This window comes from Ochotona princeps, chromosome X (genome assembly GCF_030435755.1).
Source record: "Ochotona princeps isolate mOchPri1 chromosome X, mOchPri1.hap1, whole genome shotgun sequence".
Classification (NCBI taxonomy): Eukaryota; Metazoa; Chordata; class Mammalia; order Lagomorpha; family Ochotonidae; genus Ochotona; species Ochotona princeps.
Genome location: NC_080865.1, coordinates 22,350,523 through 22,371,489, shown reverse-complemented (window position 1 = coordinate 22,371,489; position 20,967 = coordinate 22,350,523). Strand labels below are relative to the sequence as shown.

The following is a 20,967-nucleotide window of genomic DNA, read 5'->3' as shown; positions in this document are numbered from 1 at the left end:
CAAGTTCGTTATCAAAATTAATCAAACTCGCAGGATATAGGGAATTGGAAAACTTTTCTTACTGTGTTTAATTGGACTTGAGAATATAATTTAGAAATAGAGTATTTATTGTTTACAGCTATTAGTGGCCTTTAAAATGGTTATTCTGAAGAATAATAAAAATGTAAGGGAAATAGACTTCTTTTAAGCATTTCTTGAGAATGTGGGTTATTCTTTGCTTATCTGATTTCCTGTAATTTATGGATCAACCACCATTTCCAAGTTAATATTCCTACGTAGATAAATTATATTTGGATTGATTTCTTGTCGACTAACTAAATAACATTCTTTTGTTCAAAGCTGGGTAGAACAAGACCCTAAGGAAATTCTGCAGTCTGTCTATGAGTGTATAGAGAAAACGTGTGAGAAGCTTGGACAGCTCAACATTGATATTTCCAACATAAAAGGTATTTTTAGTATAATATTTTACTCATTTGTTAAAACTCTGTTAGATCCATTAATTCATTCTTTCAGCTCACACTTGAATGCCTATGAAGTATCAAGCATTTCTTTTGTTTTAAAGGTTCATTTATTTTTTTGATTTTTATTGGAAAGTCAGCTATACAGAGAGGAGGAGAGAAAGAGAGGAAGATTTTCTGCCTGCTGATTTCACTCGGGCCGTCCTGCACTCTCCTCCCAGGCCACAAGCAGAGGAAGCTAGATGGGAAGCCGGGCTGCCGTGATAGAACCAGCACCCATATGGGATCCCAGTGCGTGCAAGGCGAGGACTTTGGCCACTAGGCTACAGTGCTGGGCCCAGTACCAAGCATTTCTATGAGGATCCTACAATGAAAAGCAAGATTAAGTTCATGTTTTCATGGAGCTTTTGTTTTGATAAAAATGAAAAAAAAAAACAGTAAAAGCAGAGAAATACAAGCTGATTGCTTTTTCAAATATTTACTTACTGTCATTTTTATTTTAAAGACAGAGAAACAGATCTTCCCTTCGTTGGTTCACTCAATGCCTGTAACAGCCAGGGCTGGGCTAGGCTGAAACCAGGAGCCAGGAAATCCTTCCGGGTCATGCACATAAGTGGCAGCGGTTCGAGTACCTGTCGCTTCTGGGTGTACGTGAGCAGGAGGCTGAATTGGAAGCAGAGGATTCAAGACTTAATCAAGGCACTTTAGTATGGGATGTGAGCATCCCAAGCAACAACACAGCTGCTGTGTGAAATGCCCATCCACAAACTAAGTTCACATGCTGAAAAGGTCTATGCAGCATGTAGAAACAGAGTGATATGATTCAATGTGCCTAGAGGGGCTTCATTTAGGTTGGGTAGCCTGGGAAGGCCTTTCGGAAGAGGTGTCACTTTGGCTAAAATCTCAGTTTGTAAGGGATCAGTCATGCAACACTCTGTGCTAAGAGTGTGAGGCAAAGGAATCAAAGGAATCAACTTGTGCAGATGTCCTGAGGTGAGAATAAGTTTGGAACATTACTGGTTTAAAAGAAGTCTTGCGTGTTAAAAGCAGAATGAAAGAAGGTTTAAGGGTAAGAGTGTGTGGGAGTTTCAGTAGGAGCTGAAATTGTGCAAGTGGGTAGGACTTGTCAGCCACACAAGTGTTCCACGCAGGTCCCTTCTTCTGCCTCTTCTTCAGATTCACAGGGAGCCATTAGAAAGTCTGCAGCAGAATGGCAGGGTGGCTTACTGACTGTTGTGCAAGGAGTGGGCTGTCAAGGTGTAAGTGTGGACACAAGAAGACCATTGTGGTGTCTGCTGTGGAAGTCCTGAGTGAGCCTTGTGGTTTGACCAACAGTGTAGGTAGGGAGAAAGAGCCAGTACTTGCTGGTGGAATGGAGGTCTGGATAATAGATTGAGACATGAGGTCAGGAGACAAGTTATGTCAAAGGAGATCTTTGGAGCTTGCTGGACCTCCCACATGTATGGGGAAGCTTTTTATTGAGGTGAGAAATAGTAGACAAAGAAAGTATTGGAGAAGAGTGTTTGGAATCCAGACATTTCGCTTGGAAAATTTCCCTGAAATAGTTGCCTGAAGATATAAGATTATTAAAGGTCTCTGAATTCCTAGCATTTTTAAAAATAAGAATTTGATATTCTTTTAGATATTTATTTATTTGAAAGGTACAGTTAAAGGAAGAAAGAGGGGAAGAGGGAGAGGGATCTACCTGCTGATTTATTCCCCAAATGACAGCAATGGCCAGGGCTGGACCAGGCCGAGGCCAGGAGCCAGGAGCTCCATCCAGGGCTCCCTCATGGGTTGCTGGGGCCCAAGCACTTGGGCCATCATCTGCTGCCTTCCCAGGTTCATTAGTAGGGAACTGTGTGGGAACTGGAGCAGCCTACGCTTGAACTGGTGCTCCAACATGAAGTGCTGGTATCACAGGCAGAGGCTTAATTTTCTGTGCTATGATGCCACCCCCTTTCTACTAGTTTTGCTAGAAATTCTGTGTGTTTAGATTTTCAGCATTTATGCAGAGTGGTGGTTGGAGCGAGGGTTGATAATCCAGTGTTCAGGCTGATGTAGCCGTGAAAGGACAAAAGGCTAACGAGGTGCCTCTATTGCTGAAAATCTTTTCTTAATTTAAGATTTTTTAAAAAATTTATGTTAAAGGCAGTGTGATAGAGAGAAAGGGAAAAGACTGAGAAAGGGAGGGAGGAAGAGGAGAAGAAAGATCTTCAATCCTCTGATTCACTCCCCCAAAGGCTGAAGGTACCAGGGCCAGACAAGACTGAAGCCAGGATCCTGTAACTCTGTCCAGGCTTGCTTCTTGGATGGCAGGGGCATGAGCACAAGCCCTTGGACATTCCCTGTTTGCTTCCCCTGTGCACGAGCAGGGACCTGGATTGGAAGTGGAGCAGCTGGGACTAGAATTGGTACTCTGACGTGGGATACTGGCCTGGTGGTGCTACAGGAGGCAGGGTAGTTCACTGTACTACAACACCGGTCCTATAGCTTAAACTTCTCAAGGGCACCACCGAAGGACTTCTTTTCTTCCTAAGATAATTTAACTATAGAAAGAGGGAACTGGGTCCAGTGCTGTGGCATAGTAGACTAAGACTCCTCCTGCAACCCCAGTGTTTCATATGGGCACCAGTTCAAGTCCTGGCTGTTCCACTTCCAACCCAGCTCCCTTATGGCTTAGAAAAGCGATGGAGGATGACTCAAGTCCTTTGGACCCTGCACCTACGTGAAAGATCTAGAGTTCCTGGCTTTACATTGGCTCATCTGTTGTTGTTGCAGCCATTTGGGGATTGAACCAGTGAATGGAAAACCAATCTCTTGTCTCTCTGTGTAACTCTGTCTTTCTTTTTTAAAAAATATTTTTTCTTATTGCCAAGTCAGATATAAAGAGAGGAGGAGAGACCGAGAGGAAGATCTTCCATCCGATGATTCACTCACCAAGCGGCTGCAACGGCCGGAGCTGTGCTGATCTGAAGCCAAGAGCCAGTAACTTCTTCTGGGTCTCCCACACAGTTGCAGGGTCCCAAGGCTTTGGGCCGTCCTGCACTGCCCTCCCAGGCCACAAGCAGAGAGCTGGATGGGAAGTGGAGCTGCCAGCATTAAAACAGGCACCCATATGGGATCCCAGCACATGTAAGGTGAGGACTCTAGCTGCTAGGCCATCGTGCTAGGCCCAAACTCTGTCTTTCAAATAAAAAGTAAATAAATAGAAAAAAAAAAGAGGGAACCATCAACTTTCAATGGTACTTTTATTAACATCATCTTGGCTCTGAGATATATCCTTAAGATTTTCTATTATGGGTCCGGCGTGGTGGCCTAGAAGCTAAAAGTCCTCGCCTTGAACATGCCAGGATTCCATGTGGGCGCCGGTTCTAATCCCGGCAGCTCCACTTCCCATCCAGCTCTCTGCTTGTGGCCTGGGAGGGCAGTGGAGGATGGCCCAAAGCATTGGGACCCTGCACCCGCGTGGGAGTCCTGCAGGAAGTTCTTGGCTCCTGGCTTCGGATCTGTGCAGCACCGGCCATTGTGGTCACGTGGGGAGTGAATCATTGGACGGAAGATCTTTCTTTGTCTCTCCTCCTGTCTTTATATCTGACTTTGCAATAAAAATAAATAAATCTTTCCAAAAAAGGATTTTCTTTTATTTCTGTAAATAAGAGCTACTTAAAAAGACTAGAATTAACTAAAATAATTCATTTGGTAATCCCGTTGTGTCCCTAATTAATGTGTGTAGGTATGGTGGTGATAAAATGGAGCAACATGCAGCTGATTTCCAGGAAGGGGAAGATTTTGATTCAGTAGTCTTAAGTAAATGGGAAATTTCCATACTAGGGAAGGGGTGGCATTGTGGGACCGCAGGTTAAGCTGCTGCCTGTGATGTCAGCATTTCATATTGGAGCACCAGTTTGAGTCTAATGCACAGGGTGGAGAGAGACAGAACAAATGGTATCTTCTCTCTACTGATTCATTTTACCCACTTGACCATAAAAACTTAGGGATGAGTGAGGCCAAAGGTAGGACAGGAACTCAATCTTCATCTCCTGCATGGATGACATGGGTTCTAGGACTTGGGCCTCCCTTTATTACCTTCATACATGCACTAGTAGGAAGCCGAATATGAACCAGAATAGCCACAACTCAAACCAGCACTCAGGCATGGGATACTGTTTTCACAAGTGGCTTTAACGCACTGTGCCACACCAGCCCTGAGGCTTGTCTTTAGTTTCACTAATTAGTCTGCAAGAATTGAACCTACTCCATTTGCTTCTAGCTACACCTTTGTTTCTGGCCGGTGTGAAACTCATTTCTGGGCCAAAGTGACCTAGCACTTCCTTCTCATAGCCAGTAGTTTATGGCCAAGGAAGAGACTGTCCCACAAGCCCAGCACTACTTGTTTTTCCCAGATAATTTATGGAATCGGCATTACCAAAGGCCAAGTTTGGCTTACTTCAATAGAACTCTAGATCACAAACTTAAAGCTGTAAAGTATTTGCAATTTATAGCCAGTGTTGTGGTGCAGCACATCAAGCAGCTGCCTGCAAAGCTGATGTCCCCTGTGAGAACCAGTTCTAATCCCAGTTCCCTACTGATGCACCAGGGAAAATACTGGAAGATGGCCAAAGTGCTCGGGCTCCTCTTACCTAAGTGGGAGATACAAGTAGAGTTCCAAGGCTCCTGGCTGCAGCCTGGTTCAGCTCTGGCCATTACAGCCATTTCGATAGTGAACTACTGGTTGTAAGGTTTTTCTCTATCTGTCTCTCCCTCTCTGTATGTAATTCTGCCTTTCAAATAAATAAGCTTCTGCTTACAGCCTTAAAAGCAGCAGGGATGGCTTAAGGCCCTGGCCCCGGCACCCACATGGGAGATCCGGAAGAATCTCCTGGCTTTGGAGTGAACCAGCAGATGGAAGATCTTGGTCACTCTGCCTGTCTTAAAAATAAAATAAACCCTTAAAATGAAATAAAAATCATAAAAAGTGGGACCGGTGCAATGCTTAGTAGGCTAACCCTCTGCCTGCAGTACTGGCATCCCAGGTGGGCAGTATTTGGAGTTTTGGCTGTTCCTTTTCCAGCCAGCTCCCTGCTAATTCCCGGGAAGGCATCAGAGGATCATCCAAGACCTTGCAAACTTACATTCATGTGGGAGACCAGAAACAGGCTCCTAGGTGCTGGTTGGATTACCTCAGCTCTGGCCATTGTGGCTGTTTGTGGAAGATTTTTGCTCCCCTTCTCTGTAAATCTGCCTTTCCAATAAAAACAAAGTTTTTAAAAAAGATTTATTTGTTTTTGTTGGAAAGGCAGATATACAGAGAGGAGAAGACACAGAGAAGATGATTTTCCATCCGTTGATTCACTCCCCAAGTGGTCGCAACGGCCAGAGCTGTGACAATCTGAAGCCAGGAGCCAGGAGCCTCTTCTGGGTCTCCCATATGGGTGCAGGGTTTCAAGGCTTTGGGCCGTCCTCGCCTGCTTTCCCAGGCCACAAGCAGGGAGCTGGATGGAAAGCGGGGCCACTGGGGTTAGAACCAGCACCCATATGGGATCACACCCTCAGGTGGGGACTACTGCTAGGCTATCATGCCAGGCCCCAAACAAATAAACTTTTTAAAATGTTATGAAGCTATTAGATTGAAAATGCTCAGAGGCATTGCCAAGGAGATCTGTATATGCTTAGAAGGCCTGGGTGATAAAGGTGTCTTTGTGTCTGGAAGAAAATCTGAGTAGCTGTTTTACTAGACCTTGTTTGTAAGAAAAGCAATCTTATTGGTGTGAAGGAATGGACTTATGATAGAGGAGAAGGAAGGAGTGGTCAGACATCAAAGAATCCAATTGAAGAAAGCTCTAGATTCCACTCTGATTACAAATTAGAGTGAGCCAGTAGTGAAAGGCAGCTGATGGGCAAAAAATAGTGACTCAAAACTGTAGCTGAAGGAGCAGCCAGCTTGTTTGCAAGAAAATTAATGGTGTAAGGAGTAAATTTTAGTTCACCGTGAATTCATCATGATCCCACATTGTGAAGTTGTCACTAGCAAAAGTGATGCATTCAGAACATGCCAGTTGAGGACATGGCATTGTGACCAGTTTGTTCCCCAGCTGCTATAGTTCTGACGAGATCGGGCGCGTTCAGGGTGGTATGGCCGTAGACTGTGCCCCAGCTGCTATAGTTCTAATCTAGCTCCCAGCTAATGGCCTGGGAAAGCAACAGAAGGTAGCCCAAGTGGTTGGGACTGCATCCATTTGGAGATTTGGATGAAAGTCCTGGCTTCGACCTGCCGGAGCCCTGGCCGTTGCAGGCTCGTGGGGTTGAACCAGTGGGTGGAAGATCTCTTTCTCTCTCTCCCTCTGTCTTTGTAACTCAGACTTTCAAAAACATAAATAAATCTTGGAAAAACAAGATGCCTTCTGAGCAACCTGTCGCTGTTACTCCCCTGTTATTCACAGAGCTTCTGGGAATTCCTTTATTTGTCTTCCTTGACTTAGTGCCATTCTTTGCAACTGTACTTTACTTAACAATAGTCTTGACAGTACAAACATCTGACAACTTACTATGTGCCAACCACATATATACTAACTCTGGGATTCCTCACTGTAAGCTTGTAAGGTGGAGACTTTAGTCTTCATCTTCCAGGAGACAGAACTGAGAACCAGCTTAAACAGGAAGCTGAGAAATTGAAACTTGACCCTTAGCCATCTGGCTTCAGAATATGACCTCTGTTTAATAATTCCCCAGGCTCTTAGTCATCACTTTGCATGGCCTGCTTTCAGCAGCTAGCCTTGCCTATTGACAGAGAAAGTTGAGGTTCAGTGGCTTTCATGCCTCCCCTTTCCACTGCCTGAGCATGATGCCTGGATCTGCTAGTTCTTCATCAGCAGGGGAGCAGAGGCCTTGGGTACTTACATTGTTAATCCCATCCCTCCGGTCCCTGATCAGGACTCTGCTGTCTCCTCTTAGCACTACTCCAACGTTTTTTCTTTCTCTATTTATAAAAACATATTGTCGTCTTTTTTAGGATTTTTTAAAAAAGATTAGTTTATTTTGGGCCCAGCGCTGTGGCCTAGCAGCTAAAAGTCCTTTCTTGAATGCCCCGGGATCCGTATGGGCGCCGGTTCTAATCCTGGCAGCTCCACTCCCCATCCAGCTCCCTGCTTGTGGCCTGGGAAAGCAGTTGAGGACGGCCCAAAGCTTTGGGATCCTGCACGCACGTGGGAGACCTGGAAGAAGTTCCTGGTTCCTGGCTTCGGATCGGTGCAGCACTGGCCGTTGCGCTCACTTGGGGAGTGAATCATCGGATGGAAGATCTTCCTCTCTCTCTCTCCTCCTCTCTATATATCTGACTTTGTAATAAAAATAAGTAAATCTTTAAAAAAAGATTAATTTATTTTCCTTGAAAGAGTTACAGAGAGAGGAGAGAGAGAGAGAGAGAGCGAGCGAGCGAGAGAGCGAGAGCGCTCTTCCATCTGCTGATTTAATCCCCAAGTAGCTGCAGTGGTCAGAGCTGGGCTGGTCTGAAGCTGGCCGTCAGGAACTTTCTCCTGGTTTCTTTCTTTTTTTTTTTTAAGATGTATTTATTTTTATTGGAAAGGCAGATATACAGAGAGAAGGAGAGACAGAGAGAAAGATCTTTCGTCTGATGGTTCACTCCCCAAGAGACCACAATAGCTGGAGCTGCGCCAATCTGAAGCTAGGAGCTTCTTCCAGGTCTCCCACGTGGGTGTAGGGTCCCAAGGCTTTGGGCCATCCTCGACTGCTTTCCCAGGCCACAAGCAGGGAGCTGGATGGGAAATGGGGCTGCCGAGATTAGAACCGGCGCCCATGTAGGATCCTGGCGTGTTCAAGGCAAGGACTTAAGCCACTATTGTTATCGCACCAGGCCCATCTCCTGGTTTCCTATGTGAGTGCTGGGGCACAAGGACCAGCATTTAAATATAGGATGCAAGAATTTTAAGGTTTATTTTCATTTGAAAGGCAGAGTTACAAAAGAGAGAAAGAGAGAGCTCTTCTGTCACTGGTTCATCCTCCAAAATGGCTGCAACATCCAGAACTGGACTAGTCTGAAGCCAGGAACCAGGATCTTCTTCTAAGTCTCCCATGTGGGTGCAGACGCCCAAGCACTTTGGCCAGCCTCTGCTGCTTTCCCAGGTCGTTAGTAGGGAACTGGATGAGAAGTGGAGCAGCCAGGACTTGAATTGGTGACAATGTGATGTCGCCCCCACCCACCCCAAGCTTAATTTGCTATGCCATGGTGCCAACCCTAGAATGCCAGCATTACAGGTGGTGTCTTGAATTGCTGTACCACTGAACCAGCCTTTTCCCCCCATTTTTTTTCTCAAAATGTAGCTGTTTGTGCTTACACACACCCATGTAAGAAGGAAATTTATAAAAATTTATTTTGATTTGAAAGGCAGAGTTATAGAGAGAAGGAGAGAGAGAAAAAAAAGATCTTTCATCTTCAGAGAGAGAGAGAGAGAGAGAGAGAGAGAGAGGTCTTTCCTTCTCTGGTTCACTCCTCAAATGGGTGCAAAAGCTGAATGTAGGTTGATCAAAAGCCAGGAGCCGGAGATCCTTCTGGGTCTCCTATGTGAATGCGAGGCACCAAGTCCTTGGACCCATCCTCTGTTGCTTTCTCAGGCCATAAATAGGAAGTTGGGTCAGAAGTGGAACAGTAGGGACATAAACCAGTGCCCATGTGGGATGCTGCTGCTATAGGCTGAGGCTTAGTGTACTATGCCACAGTACTGACCCAGGGAAAAATCTTGTAACAGTTGGCAAATTACTGAGGTGATTCTGATTTTGTCAGAATAATAAATTGGGTGTTCCTGAATTCCTTACTGTAACCTGGGAGATTTCATTTGTGTATCTTTTGGTGTCCATGCCATTGTGTCCTGACAGTGAGGCAGGGAGGAGTATGTAGAAATAAAATGAAAACTTGCAGATGGTGTGTTTACTTTCCCTGGGTTACTTGCAGAAAATAGATATCACTACAATTGTTCCAAGTTTTTTTAAATTGTTTTAGTTTGTGAGTGTGTGTATATGAGCTATTCTCCTAAGGTAATTTTCTGCTTGTTTAATTTTCTCTTTGAAGCTATTGGTGTTAGCAACCAGAGGGAAACCACCGTAGTCTGGGACAAGTTAACTGGAGAGCCTCTCTACAATGCTGTGGGTAAGCTGTCACGTACCAAGGTCAAATTCAGGGACTTGTTCCACTTGCAAATGTATTTGTGCTAGATTATCTTGCTCAAAAAAGCATGTAGTCATGTTTCCATAATCTGATGGGATGGGAGAAGAGCTGTCTAAGAAATTATTGTGTTTCTATTATATAGGTACCATTTTCTTTTTTTATAGTTAACCTTCTTCAGACCATATTTACTTGTGTATTCTTTCTCTCCCTTGCTGTACGCTTTTTCTGATTATTTGTTTTACACAAATAAATAGATTTTGCCAGAACTGTTTTATAATCTCTGTTTGCAATATTTAAAAGATTTCACATGTCACCGAGAATAATCACAATTACAGTTGTTTACAGTTTATCTAAAGTGCTTGTGAACTTACTCTTTTTAAAGATTTTTTAAAAACTTTATTGGAAAGTCAGATATACAAAGAGTAGAAGAGATAGAGAGGAAGATCTTCTATCCGATCGTTCACTCCACAAGCAACTGCAATGGTAAGAGCTAATTTGATCTGAAGCCAGGAGCCAAGAGCTTCTTCTGGGTCTCCCACGTGAGTGCAGGGTCCCAAGGCTTTGGGTGTCTTCCACTGCTTTCCCAGGCCACAAGCAGGGAGCTGGATGGGAAGTGGAGCAGCTGGGTTTAGAACTGGTGACCATATGGGATCCCTGCGCATTCAAGGTGAGGACTTTTAGCTGCTAGGCTACTGTGCCGGGCCCGTGAACTTACTGTTTTATGAATTTGAACTGTTCCTTGGAGGCTATAAAAATCAGAATTTTGGCAGAAATTTAGCAGAGTTTTGGAAACTAAAGCATTTCCAGCATGATACCTTTAGGCATTTTATTTTATTAAAGGTAAACTTGAACGTGAGTATATTATTGCATCAATTTAGATGTGATAACCGTTGAGCATTGAGTGACAATGGTATCTCCTAAAAAGGAAAATTGTATCTTAAAAACAGCATTTTTTGTCAGTCATTACCAAGTTGTGAAGGCACAGTGGAGCCAAAAATTATTAGAGATGTAATGCAATGTAGAGGGAGCTACTGTTACTTTTTAGTTACTTTAGTAATGTAATTATTTTAGGGTTGATTAGAAGAAAGCGATATTAACAATGAAAATACATTAAAAAGGTAGCTGGACTCTATGCTGGGTATATGTTTGCAAGGAAAGAATCTTGATGGAATTTGAACTGTAATACTGCATCAAGGTGGAGGAATCCACCAGGGGGGAGGGGTGTAGGGAGGGGTGGGGGGATTCCCAGAGCATATGAAACTGTCACATAATGCATAATAATTAATAAAAAAAAAAAAAGGTACATTGTAAGCGTATTAGGAATTATGTAGGAATAAACTTTAAAATTAATGTTTTTATTTATTATTTAATGTTACATTATAAGAAACATTTAGTATGTGTTCTGTATTAGAGACAGAAAGCCAAGTCAAAATATTCCAAAAGAATTCCAAAAGAATTGTAAGCATTGATCCTATTACGCAAAAGCATCTTTTAAATCTATTTTGATATGATCTTCATAAGCAATTCTTTTTGAATATAATTAATGTAGACATCTGCAAATTTAATCACTAGTATTTGTGAGAGTATTCTTTGACAGATTAGTGTTACTTAAATTTCTTAAACTAGTTACATTTGTTGTCATTTAGGATCTTTAAGCTGGAGAGTACCCTTTTAATAAGTGAAAGACACACAAGATGGAAGTTAGAATTATACTACTAATAAATATTGTGGAAGAAATGACATGCTTAAAGGCATGGAGGTCAGGAAACACAGTGAGTAGAGAGAGTAACTTGTAGACCAGTACCTTTATTGGATCCAATACGTATAGATTTCCCATGAGTTCTAATTGATGGACTTAAAGAAAACCCCATGTTCCAAGAAGTATTTCTGTGACTGGGAGGTGGCTCTTGTGGCCTGGTAGTCTGTGAGATAAGAGTGGGGCCAGATGAAGAGGTCAAATGTAACTATCTTCTAGAAAGTAGTGTCAGGCAGACTGCCGTGTCAAACATTGAACAAGTAGGAGGAGGGATAGAACTTGAAATTCTTAAAAGTGACTGAGCCCAGTTTTAGGTCTGAGAATGTTAAACGTATTTAAAATGGAAACCAGGGCAATATAAACTTGTCAGAATATTCTGGATGGTTTTTACCTTTCTTCCCAGTGAAAGGAAGGGACTACTGCAGGAAACTAGACCATTCCTGTGAAGTTCTAAACTTTGAATCATAAAAATGGTACTTTGGACTTTTGATGTCATTTTAAAAGAATGCAACTAGGTTAGTTGGAGTTTTGCTCACACTGAAGGATCCAGCAAATGTTTTACCAGAGAATCTTTCTGTGATTTGCTTAGTTAACTTATTTCCTTTTCTTTTAACTTGCTGCTCTGTATATCTCCCCGTTTCTGTGTACTTTGGAATATTAACTCAAGTGTACTTGTAAGATATAAAGAACTTTTTTTGTATACTGAGTCTTGTGTTTTTGATGCTATCTAGCTTGTAGAAAAATAATATTGGTTATTTTTGTAATATATATATATATATATATATATATATATATATATGTTTTTCTTTATTTTTATTGGAAAGTTAGATTTACAGAGAGGAGAGACAGCAAGAAAGATCTTCCATCCGCTGGTTTATTCCCCAAGTTTCCGCAATGGCCAGAGCTGAGCCCATCCAAAACCAGGAGCCAGGAGCTTCTTCCCACATGGGTGCAGAGTCCCAAGGCTTTGGGCTATCCTTTACTGCTTTCCCAGGCCACAGGCAGGGAGCTGGTTAGAAGTGGAGCAGCCGGGACACAAACCTGTAAATGATGTCAGCACTGTAAGGCAAGGACTTATCCGCTAGGCTATTGTGCTCGGCCCTGTTTTTGTAACTCTTATAATCATGTTTTGGAAGGAGACTAGCGCAAAATTAGGAAGTAGTTGATGAATTGTGCACAACTAAACTAGGAATTAGAACAAGTACACCTTAGTGTGGATGGTGAAACTGTGGCATTTTTGTCCTTTTTTTGTTTTTGCTTTTTCTTATTTTTTTCTACTATTTTGGGCATAGTTTTCATAATGAAGGTTACCTTTCTTTCAGGCTTTGAAGCATGTGCAAGATTAGGATTCAGGGGATCTGAAGAATAATGTGAATAAGCTGTGAAGGTGAAAAACGTACACATTTTACCAAATCTTGAAGAAATTGTTTTGAAGCATGGATTACTTACTGATTATTTTTAGTAGAACTCACAGTGATGATAATGCTCAGGACCCTGACTGTGGGATTGGAAACACTTTAACCATGTTGTTTAGTTTCAGTGACCTGTGAAACAAGTTTTATCAAACTTATTTTATTTATTTGAAATGCAGAGAAACAAACAGACTAAAGATCTCCCATCTTCTAGTTTACTCAAGTGTCCATGACTACTGAGAATGAACCAGGTGGAAGGCAGCAGCTGAGAACTCAATCTGGGTCTCCCACACAGGTATTAGGGCCCCAAGTACTTGAGCCTTGGTCACCTGCTGCTTCCTAGGATGTGTGTTGTTAGCTGGAAGCTGGAATTGAAGTGGAGTTGGGACACTAATCCAGGCACTCTTTATACATAGTACAACACAGATGTCCTATGTTGCAGTTTAAGAACTACACCAAATGTTCACCCTCATTCTAACCTTACTATAAAAATGAATTATGGAAAAGCTTATCCAATTTCATGTAGCTGAAGGTAGAGTTAAGGCCACAGTATTCTTCAATTCCAGCCTGTGTTGTAAGTTGAGTACATGGGATTTAGTACAGATATAAAACACACTGAAAGTAATGAAGAGTAATGTAGACTTGAAAAAAAAGGGACAGTGTCAGATGAACTGGATATAAAGGAAATTTATTTTCTTTTATTTAAAGATTCTTCTTTTAAAGAATCTTTATTTTTAAATGTCTTTTTATCTGGAAAGGCAGATTTTACAGAGAGAAAGATCTTCCATTCACTGGTTCACTCCCCAAGTGGCTGCAGCAGCTGGGGCTAGGCCAGGCAGAAGCCAGGAGCATCTTCTGGTTTATGGGAAACCCTTAAGCTCCTGATTCCTGGCTTCGGACCAGCCCAACTGTGGCCATTGTGACCATTTGGGGATGAATGGAGATTCTCTGTCTCTTCTCTCTTGTAACTCTGCCTTTGAAATAGAAATAAACAGCCCTTTAAAAAATCAGTTAATGAGTTGTGTATCAGAGCATACACAAGTAAGGATGAACTAGAAGAGAGATTAGAGGTAAACATCCAGATTAAAGCATCGAGAAGCAGTATAGAACACATAGAAAGGAATTTAAGAAAAATATGAGGTAAGATGAGAAAGTGTGATGTTTTTTAAATTGGTGTTCTAGAAGAAAAGGAGATAATGAGGCATAGATACTATTTGGCAGATACTGAAAGAAAGTTTTTCCATATTGATGGGTAATATCAAGCTGTAAATTCATGAAGCAGTACCTGGGATCTTGCACCCAAGTGGGAGACTCAGAAGAAGCTCTTGGCATCAGATCAGCTCAGCTTCAGCTATTTTTGGCCACTTGTAGAGTGAACTAGCAGATGGAAGATAATGCTGTCTTTCTCCCCATAAATCTGATCTGCCATGCCAGGTCCTTAATAAATCTTTTGGAAAAAGTAACGTGGTGCAATATCCTAGTGGTTAAAGTTCTTTGCTTGCATGCACCAAGATCCCATATGTGTGCCGGTTCTTGTCCCAGCTGCTCCACTTCTTACCCAGCTCCCTGCTTAAGGGCTGGGAAAGCAGTTAAGGATGACCCAAAGGCTTGGGACCTTGCACCCGATTGGGAGACCTGAAGGAAGCTCCTGGCTCCTGGCTCCTGGCTCCAGATCGACTTACATTCAGCTGTTGTGGCCACTTGGGCAGGGAGCCAGTGGACACAAGATATTTATCTCTGAATCTCCTTTTCTTTATGTGTCTGCCTTTCTAATAAGAAAAGAAAAAGAAATGAAGGTAAGATAATGGCAACGACAAATGCCAGAAATTATTACAAGTAAACTCCCATTGTCTTAGTCAGTCTAGCCTGCTGTAGCAAAATGCCTTATACTGGGTAATTTGTAAACAACAGATATTTATTAGGGTTCTGGGAAGCCTAAGATCGGTAGCTGATGATTCACTGTTCCTCAGGTGGGGAAAATGAAAACACCTTCTCCATTGCTTAGCATCCCATTCCTGAGTATTGAGCCCTGAGGATGAAATCACTTCTCCAAGACCTTGCCTCTTGATATGATCAATTCTTATTGTTGGGTCCCAGCATGAATTTCATGATATCTCAACATTCAGATGATAGTACCCAGTAAAGAATAAGCTTAATTTGCTTGTCAGGGAAAAACAATAGAAATTTGCTACTGCAGTGGGAGTATAGTGCCCTAGAAAGGGCAAACATGTATATCAATGTAAAGGAGTTTTTGCAGTATAAAATATTAATGTGTTTAAGATATATTGAGAATTCTAATACATGAAAGGAATTTGAAGTAAATAAGATTTAAGTGTTATGAAATACTTATTAAAGATGTGTGGTGTAACTAGTAAGTTAAATAATTTACAATTAAGAAGCTTATAAAGGAGAGTGGATTTCTTTTTTAAAAAAAGAACATGAGGAAGGAAAGGAAAATATATATGAAACAGGATGTAAGGAAGGAGAAATAGAATTTGAATCTAAATGGTTTTACACTTCATCTTAGCCAAAAGGCTGAGAAGCAATTGAATCTAAATATTTTTAACTGCTGTGCTAAATGCCCTAAAATTTAAACACGCAAGTAGTTATATTGAAAAGGATAAGATTTTTCTCTCCACAGTAAAATCTAGCAAAGGAGTCTATTGGAACTGCTAGTGAATTGCTCAGGTTAGTGCAAAGAGAAGTTTAAAAGGCCAAATTGGAAAGACCTTTCAGAGGAAAGCAAAACAGCCTGTATGTATGTGTGTTGCATAGAGTATAGACATTAGGAAAAATAAATAAGAACTGCAAGATTGTCAATTTGAGCTAACGGAGAAATTAAATATTGAAGGTTTGTGGGCCAGGGAGGAAACAATGATTTTCTGTTTTGGATCAGTTGAGTTTTGAACCTGTGATTGAAATTAAATTTTGGGAAGTTATAAATTTAGGTGTTCAAAATGTAGAATGGAACCCTGATAACACATATTATATATATGTATATATGTGTATGTGTGTATACATATATATACACATATATAGAGAGAGAAATTTCATCATAGAAATGAACGTATAATTCATTCAATGAAAGTTTAGATGCTTTTCTTTATTCCAGGTTATAGGATGACCCCTGGGCAGATGACAACAAACAAAGCAGACCTGCTGTTTGCATTAGTGTTACAGAAGCTAAGATAGAAATTTGAAAGCTGGAAGCAGAAAGGGGAATAGAAAAGTAGGAGCGAGCAGTGATGAGCTCAGAAGAGAAGCCATTAAGTACTGACAAAGATTGAGTCTGCTTCCAATTTTATTTCATTCAGGAAAACACTGAGGTGTCATGTCTCCATAGAGGTCTCAATAGAGAATATCAGCATAATATAAAATTTTCAGCAGTTTTATCCTAAAGCATGTATACACGTGAGAATATATCTATACACATGAGAATCTTATTTTGAGCATTTTTGGTTTTGTCTATTTCTCAGTCTGAATTTTCTCTATTTATAGTGCCAAAAAGTTTGTAGATTGGGTATCTTATTCAACTGCCTTTCTCACAGTTTTGGAGACCTGAGTTTGAAATCAAGGGGCCTGCAGATGCAGTGTCAGGGGAGGGCCTGCTTTCTGGTTTGCAGATGAACAGCTTCCTGCCATATCCTCATATGAAAAGAACAGAAAGATAGAAAACATTCTCCTGTATTTTTATAAAGATGAAAGTCCTATACCTGAGGGATCAGACCTCAAAAACCTCACCTCCCAATACTGTCACTACAAAGGTTAGGATTTCACCATACAAAGTTTGGGAAGACAGGAACCTTCAGTCTGTAGCACTCTCTTTGTATTTACTTATTCCTTCCTTGTCTCTTTTTCTTCCAACTCTGTCACTCTAAGCCTGTTCTTTTCCTCTTCATTTTTCTGTCTTATTACATTAGGAAACTGATGAGCAACGTTTATTAAGGACAAATAAATGAGAGGAGCATTCTGTGAGTTTTTTATGACTCAGAAGCACTTATATGCAATAAATTTATCATCTCCAGTATAATAACAGAAGCCCAGGGAGCAGAGTCATAGGCTACCATTGATGGTCATGGAATAGGCTAATTGAAGGAATCAAATGCTGAAAAACGCTATTCTTGCTTGTAATGAAGGTGTGTTTGTTGACATCTTTTCTAACAGACAACTATAAATATAGAGAAGTTGGTGTGGGTCTGTTGAATCATTGGTGACCTGTTTTAGGAGTTTCGTATATAATTTAGAATTTACGGGTATGTTGATTCTGTAATTAGCAAGGTAAACATTGTGGTATCTGAAATGACGAAATGACTCTCGCATCACTGCTTCCCATCCATTGTGCCATGACACAACCATTCACCGTGATGACCTTATTGGAGGATTTGTGAGAGCTTTGCAGCCCCAAGTCTGAAGTAGCCTTTGGCTTCTCTTGCCTCTGCTCAGTTTTCCTTGTTCCCCTGGGTTTTTTTCTCTCACTTTTAGCATGATCTTTGTCATTGTCCTTTTCCAAAGGGATCCTTCCACTCACCCAGTTTGCTAAACGTTTTCCTTCCAAAACCAACTTTTATTAGTAGTGTACATAAATTTCTGCTTTTTAAATATTATTGAAGGAAGCTTGAGTTCATAGCCCTTACTGATAAAGCACCAAACTACCCACATGAATTGAAGGATTAGATGTCAGTTATATTTAATGTGTTTACACACATGTTTCAGTGAGGCTACCAGCAAAAATAATGTAACTTCTCCAGGACAAGCCAGCTGCTTTCTACTTTCTATGCCAGGCTGGCTCATTTACCCAACCTGCAATGTATGACAAGCCTAGTGTGCTGTGACCCTCAGTTTGGGAGTTTTTCTGTAGAACACAGTTTATTATTTGATATAAAAATACCATTTGCAATATAGACTAATATCTAATGAGGCTAGAGTTATTGGTTGAATACCTTTAGTGTACTAAAGAAAGGTACCTACAAAATTCATTTCTTTATCTCTGAAACTTCCTTGTTGAAATGCTGTAAAAAACAGTTTTTCTAAGATACTGCCTTTACAGCTTCCTGTGACACACAGCTCTCACTGTAGAATATTACAGGTTTAAATGTTGATGAAAAAAATACTTTTTATTTGAAAGGCAGATTTACACAGAGAAGGAGAGACAAAGAAAAAGGGAGAGAGATCTTCTATCTGCTGGTTCACTCTCTTAATACCTGCAATGACCAGAACTAGGCGAGTCAGGAGCCAGGAAATTCTTCCAGGTCTCTGACATGGGTGCAGGATCCCAAAGACTTTGCTCATCCTTCACTCGTTTCCCAGGCACATTAGCATAGAGCTGGATTGGAAGTGGAGCAGCTAGGATTCGAACCCGTGTACATATGGGGTGTTAGCACTGCAGATGGAGACTTAATGGACTATGCCACAGTGCTGACCCCAGCTTTGATCTTTTTTTGCCTCTGTTTTTGAACATACTGGTGAATTCTACACCAGTGACTAAACATGTGTAATCATCTTTTGAGATCTGTTGGAGGAATTTTGAACTTGGGCATTTTATAACTGAAAATCTACTTGTAAGAAAAACCATGGATTGCAAAGCAAATATGGCAAGCCATCTAAAATTCTTAAGTACACTGGATTTGAATAATGAATATGATTTTTATTGTTTATTTAGAAGGCAGGTTTTTGTTTTGTTTTGTTTTTACTTTTACAAAATTTCCAATTCTCAGTTTTATCAATACCTGGTTATTATTATTTCAAGCCTTTTATTGCATGGTTCTTTGAAAGCTTTATAGCGCCTTCAATCCTGGGTAAAGAAACACTGCTGTATTTTGCAGTGATTGGGATATTCAACTCAAGTTAGTTTAAGTAGAAAGATTTTAACTTTGAATATTTAATATTCAATATTAAAATATATTTAATATTTTGTCCCATTTAAAACTATGAATTCATCATAGTTATATCTGCATTGTCAGGGTTTAATTCTGGATTTGGACTCTGGGTTCAAATACTGGCTTTTTCACTTTCTGGCATTCTGTACCTCTTGCTTAATAGTTAGATCCAGGAGTTTGAATGTTTGGCCCTTCTAGGTTTGAGGTGAAGATCCGGGAGTTAAGAGATGTGGGATCCTTGAAAGAGTACCTGGCAGACTGAGGTTTCAGTGTCAGCCATGGTCACTCTTCTAAATTGATGGTAGCATTTTAAATCTAGGAATGGCGGATGCAGTGGCTGATTTATCCATGACAGGTGTTCCTAGGGAAAGTGCAGAGTCTGCCTGGGGCCACCCAGCCTTAGTTTAGTTATTGGCATGTTAACATTTGTGTACCTATGAAATAAAATAAGTTTTAGTTCTCATCTTAAATGTGTGGGTATTTACACACACACAAGCATGCACACACATACACACACAGAGTAACAATGTTTTATTAATTTATTTCTGTCCCACTCTCAATTTTTTTTCAATTTACCCCACCTTTTTCTGGAAATGTCATCAGGTGTGGGTTAGTCAGTATAGTTGTTTTTTTTTTCCCTCTTGCAGATAACCTCTTTCTCAGCTTAATTAATACTTTAACTTTTGACAAACTAGTAAAACACAGTAAATAGCTGTTTTACTATTTTGGTGTCTCTTGGGGGGTGGGAAACAGCCTCATAACACTTTGTGTGACTGTTAGAAGTTCTTGCTTGGGATGTGTCTCATAGCCGGGCGCCTCACTTTATCAGATCAGACCACAAGCTCCTTCTAATAAACTGTCTCACAGGAGCTTCATTATTTGCCTTTGTTTCTAGTCAGCTGAAGATAGTTTAGATTATTCCTAGTGGCATTTTCTTGTTTTTTTTTTTTTGTTTCTTAGATGCTTTTTCCTTATATCTTTATGGTTATATAAAAATGATGCAAATTTGTGAGGTTTTATTATTCTAGATATTCTCACTATAGTGTTTTCCTTTGTACTGTTACTACATCAAAAAACAAATCCTGGTCTGTGGTGGTTGAGGCAAATTCATTTTCTCTTCACTCTTGAAACTTTTCAGAACAGAGTTGACCAGATGTATTTTGGATGTGGCCTTATTTAATATAAATGAGATTCACATCATTCAAATCAGTTGTTTTTTTTTCAGCCAATTCATTTGATGATATGAATTGTTTAGTTTCAGTTTATTTTACCTGTAGAGCAGGCTCTATAGTCTTCTGAACACCCTAACATCTATTTCTAATCTTGGGGTCTTTTCTTCCCAAAGCAGCACTTTGATGTCTTACTACAGATGGCTGCAGCTCATTCCTTTCTAACATCCTCCCAGGGATACGCTCCCTCCCTACATCCACGCAACATTTCCCTTCAGTGCATGACTGAGCTGCCTTTAGTTAACTTTATACATGAAAGTCTCTTAGGATGCATAAATATTGCCAGGTAGGGAAGAGTCCTCCTGAACCAGAAATCAGGTATTTACCTGGCCTTCATCCATCCAAATGGAAAAAATATTGAAATGGAGATTGAACTGGATTTCCTTTGTTTCCCTTTCTGCTCCACGTCTCTTCCTTTTCTTTTTCTACACTCAAATGTGTGGAAAAAATGCTCTTTCTGGTGAACTTGCCCAAGTGATCTGCCATTTCCTTTGTGGTAAACAAGAATATGCAGACCTTCAACTCGGCCATCTCTAGCATGAATTGCCCTTATTTCTCCTAATGCTCCAGCTGCTCCAGTTTCTCCTGACCCTTCAGTTCCAGTTGCCGTTGCTCCCTCTGGCTCTTCAGTTCCAGCTGCTGGTACTTCGTCAGGTATTGGTGCTCTGGCTAACTACTCACTGCCCAACCTTCCAACTCAGACATGTTGGGGCAATTGACCTCTGCTTCTGGATCTGGATCTGTCACTTCTTTTGATCTCAGAAATTACACACACAGGGGCTTAGTCCTTCAGCTTGCAGTCTTCTCTTTGGCTTTGGTCTTTCATTCTGCAATTCTAATTCAGTCATCTTAGCTTATTTAATGAGTTTTCTAATTTTTTTGTTCTTAATACAATTAATTTTGAGCATTTGTGAATTGCTTGGTAGTGTACCAACCACTGACATTTTTCTCTTTGACATTTTTACTAATTCATTCCATATATATGTATCTTAACAGGCTTCTGTGATCATGGGACAATGGAAGGAGAGAAATTTTACAGGCCATCTAATCCAGCC

General features: G+C 40.8%; 1 protein-coding gene across 6 annotated transcripts in view; it reads left to right on the top strand.

The window, feature by feature from the left end:
* Positions 1-20,967, top strand: part of GK (glycerol kinase) — an 81,010-nt gene that overhangs the window by 15,373 nt on the left and 44,670 nt on the right. For 3 of the 6 annotated variants that reach the window (XM_012927766.2, XM_058658456.1, XM_058658458.1), the window contains exons 3-5: positions 340-446; positions 9,544-9,621; positions 20,483-20,566. In XM_012927766.2, coding sequence (XP_012783220.1) covers positions 340-446; positions 9,544-9,621; positions 20,483-20,566 — 269 coding nt within the window. The remainder of the gene's footprint in view (positions 1-339; positions 447-9,543; positions 9,622-20,482; positions 20,567-20,967) is intronic. The other 3 variants (XM_004587831.3, XM_058658457.1, XM_004587832.3) reach the window with 1 other exon arrangement.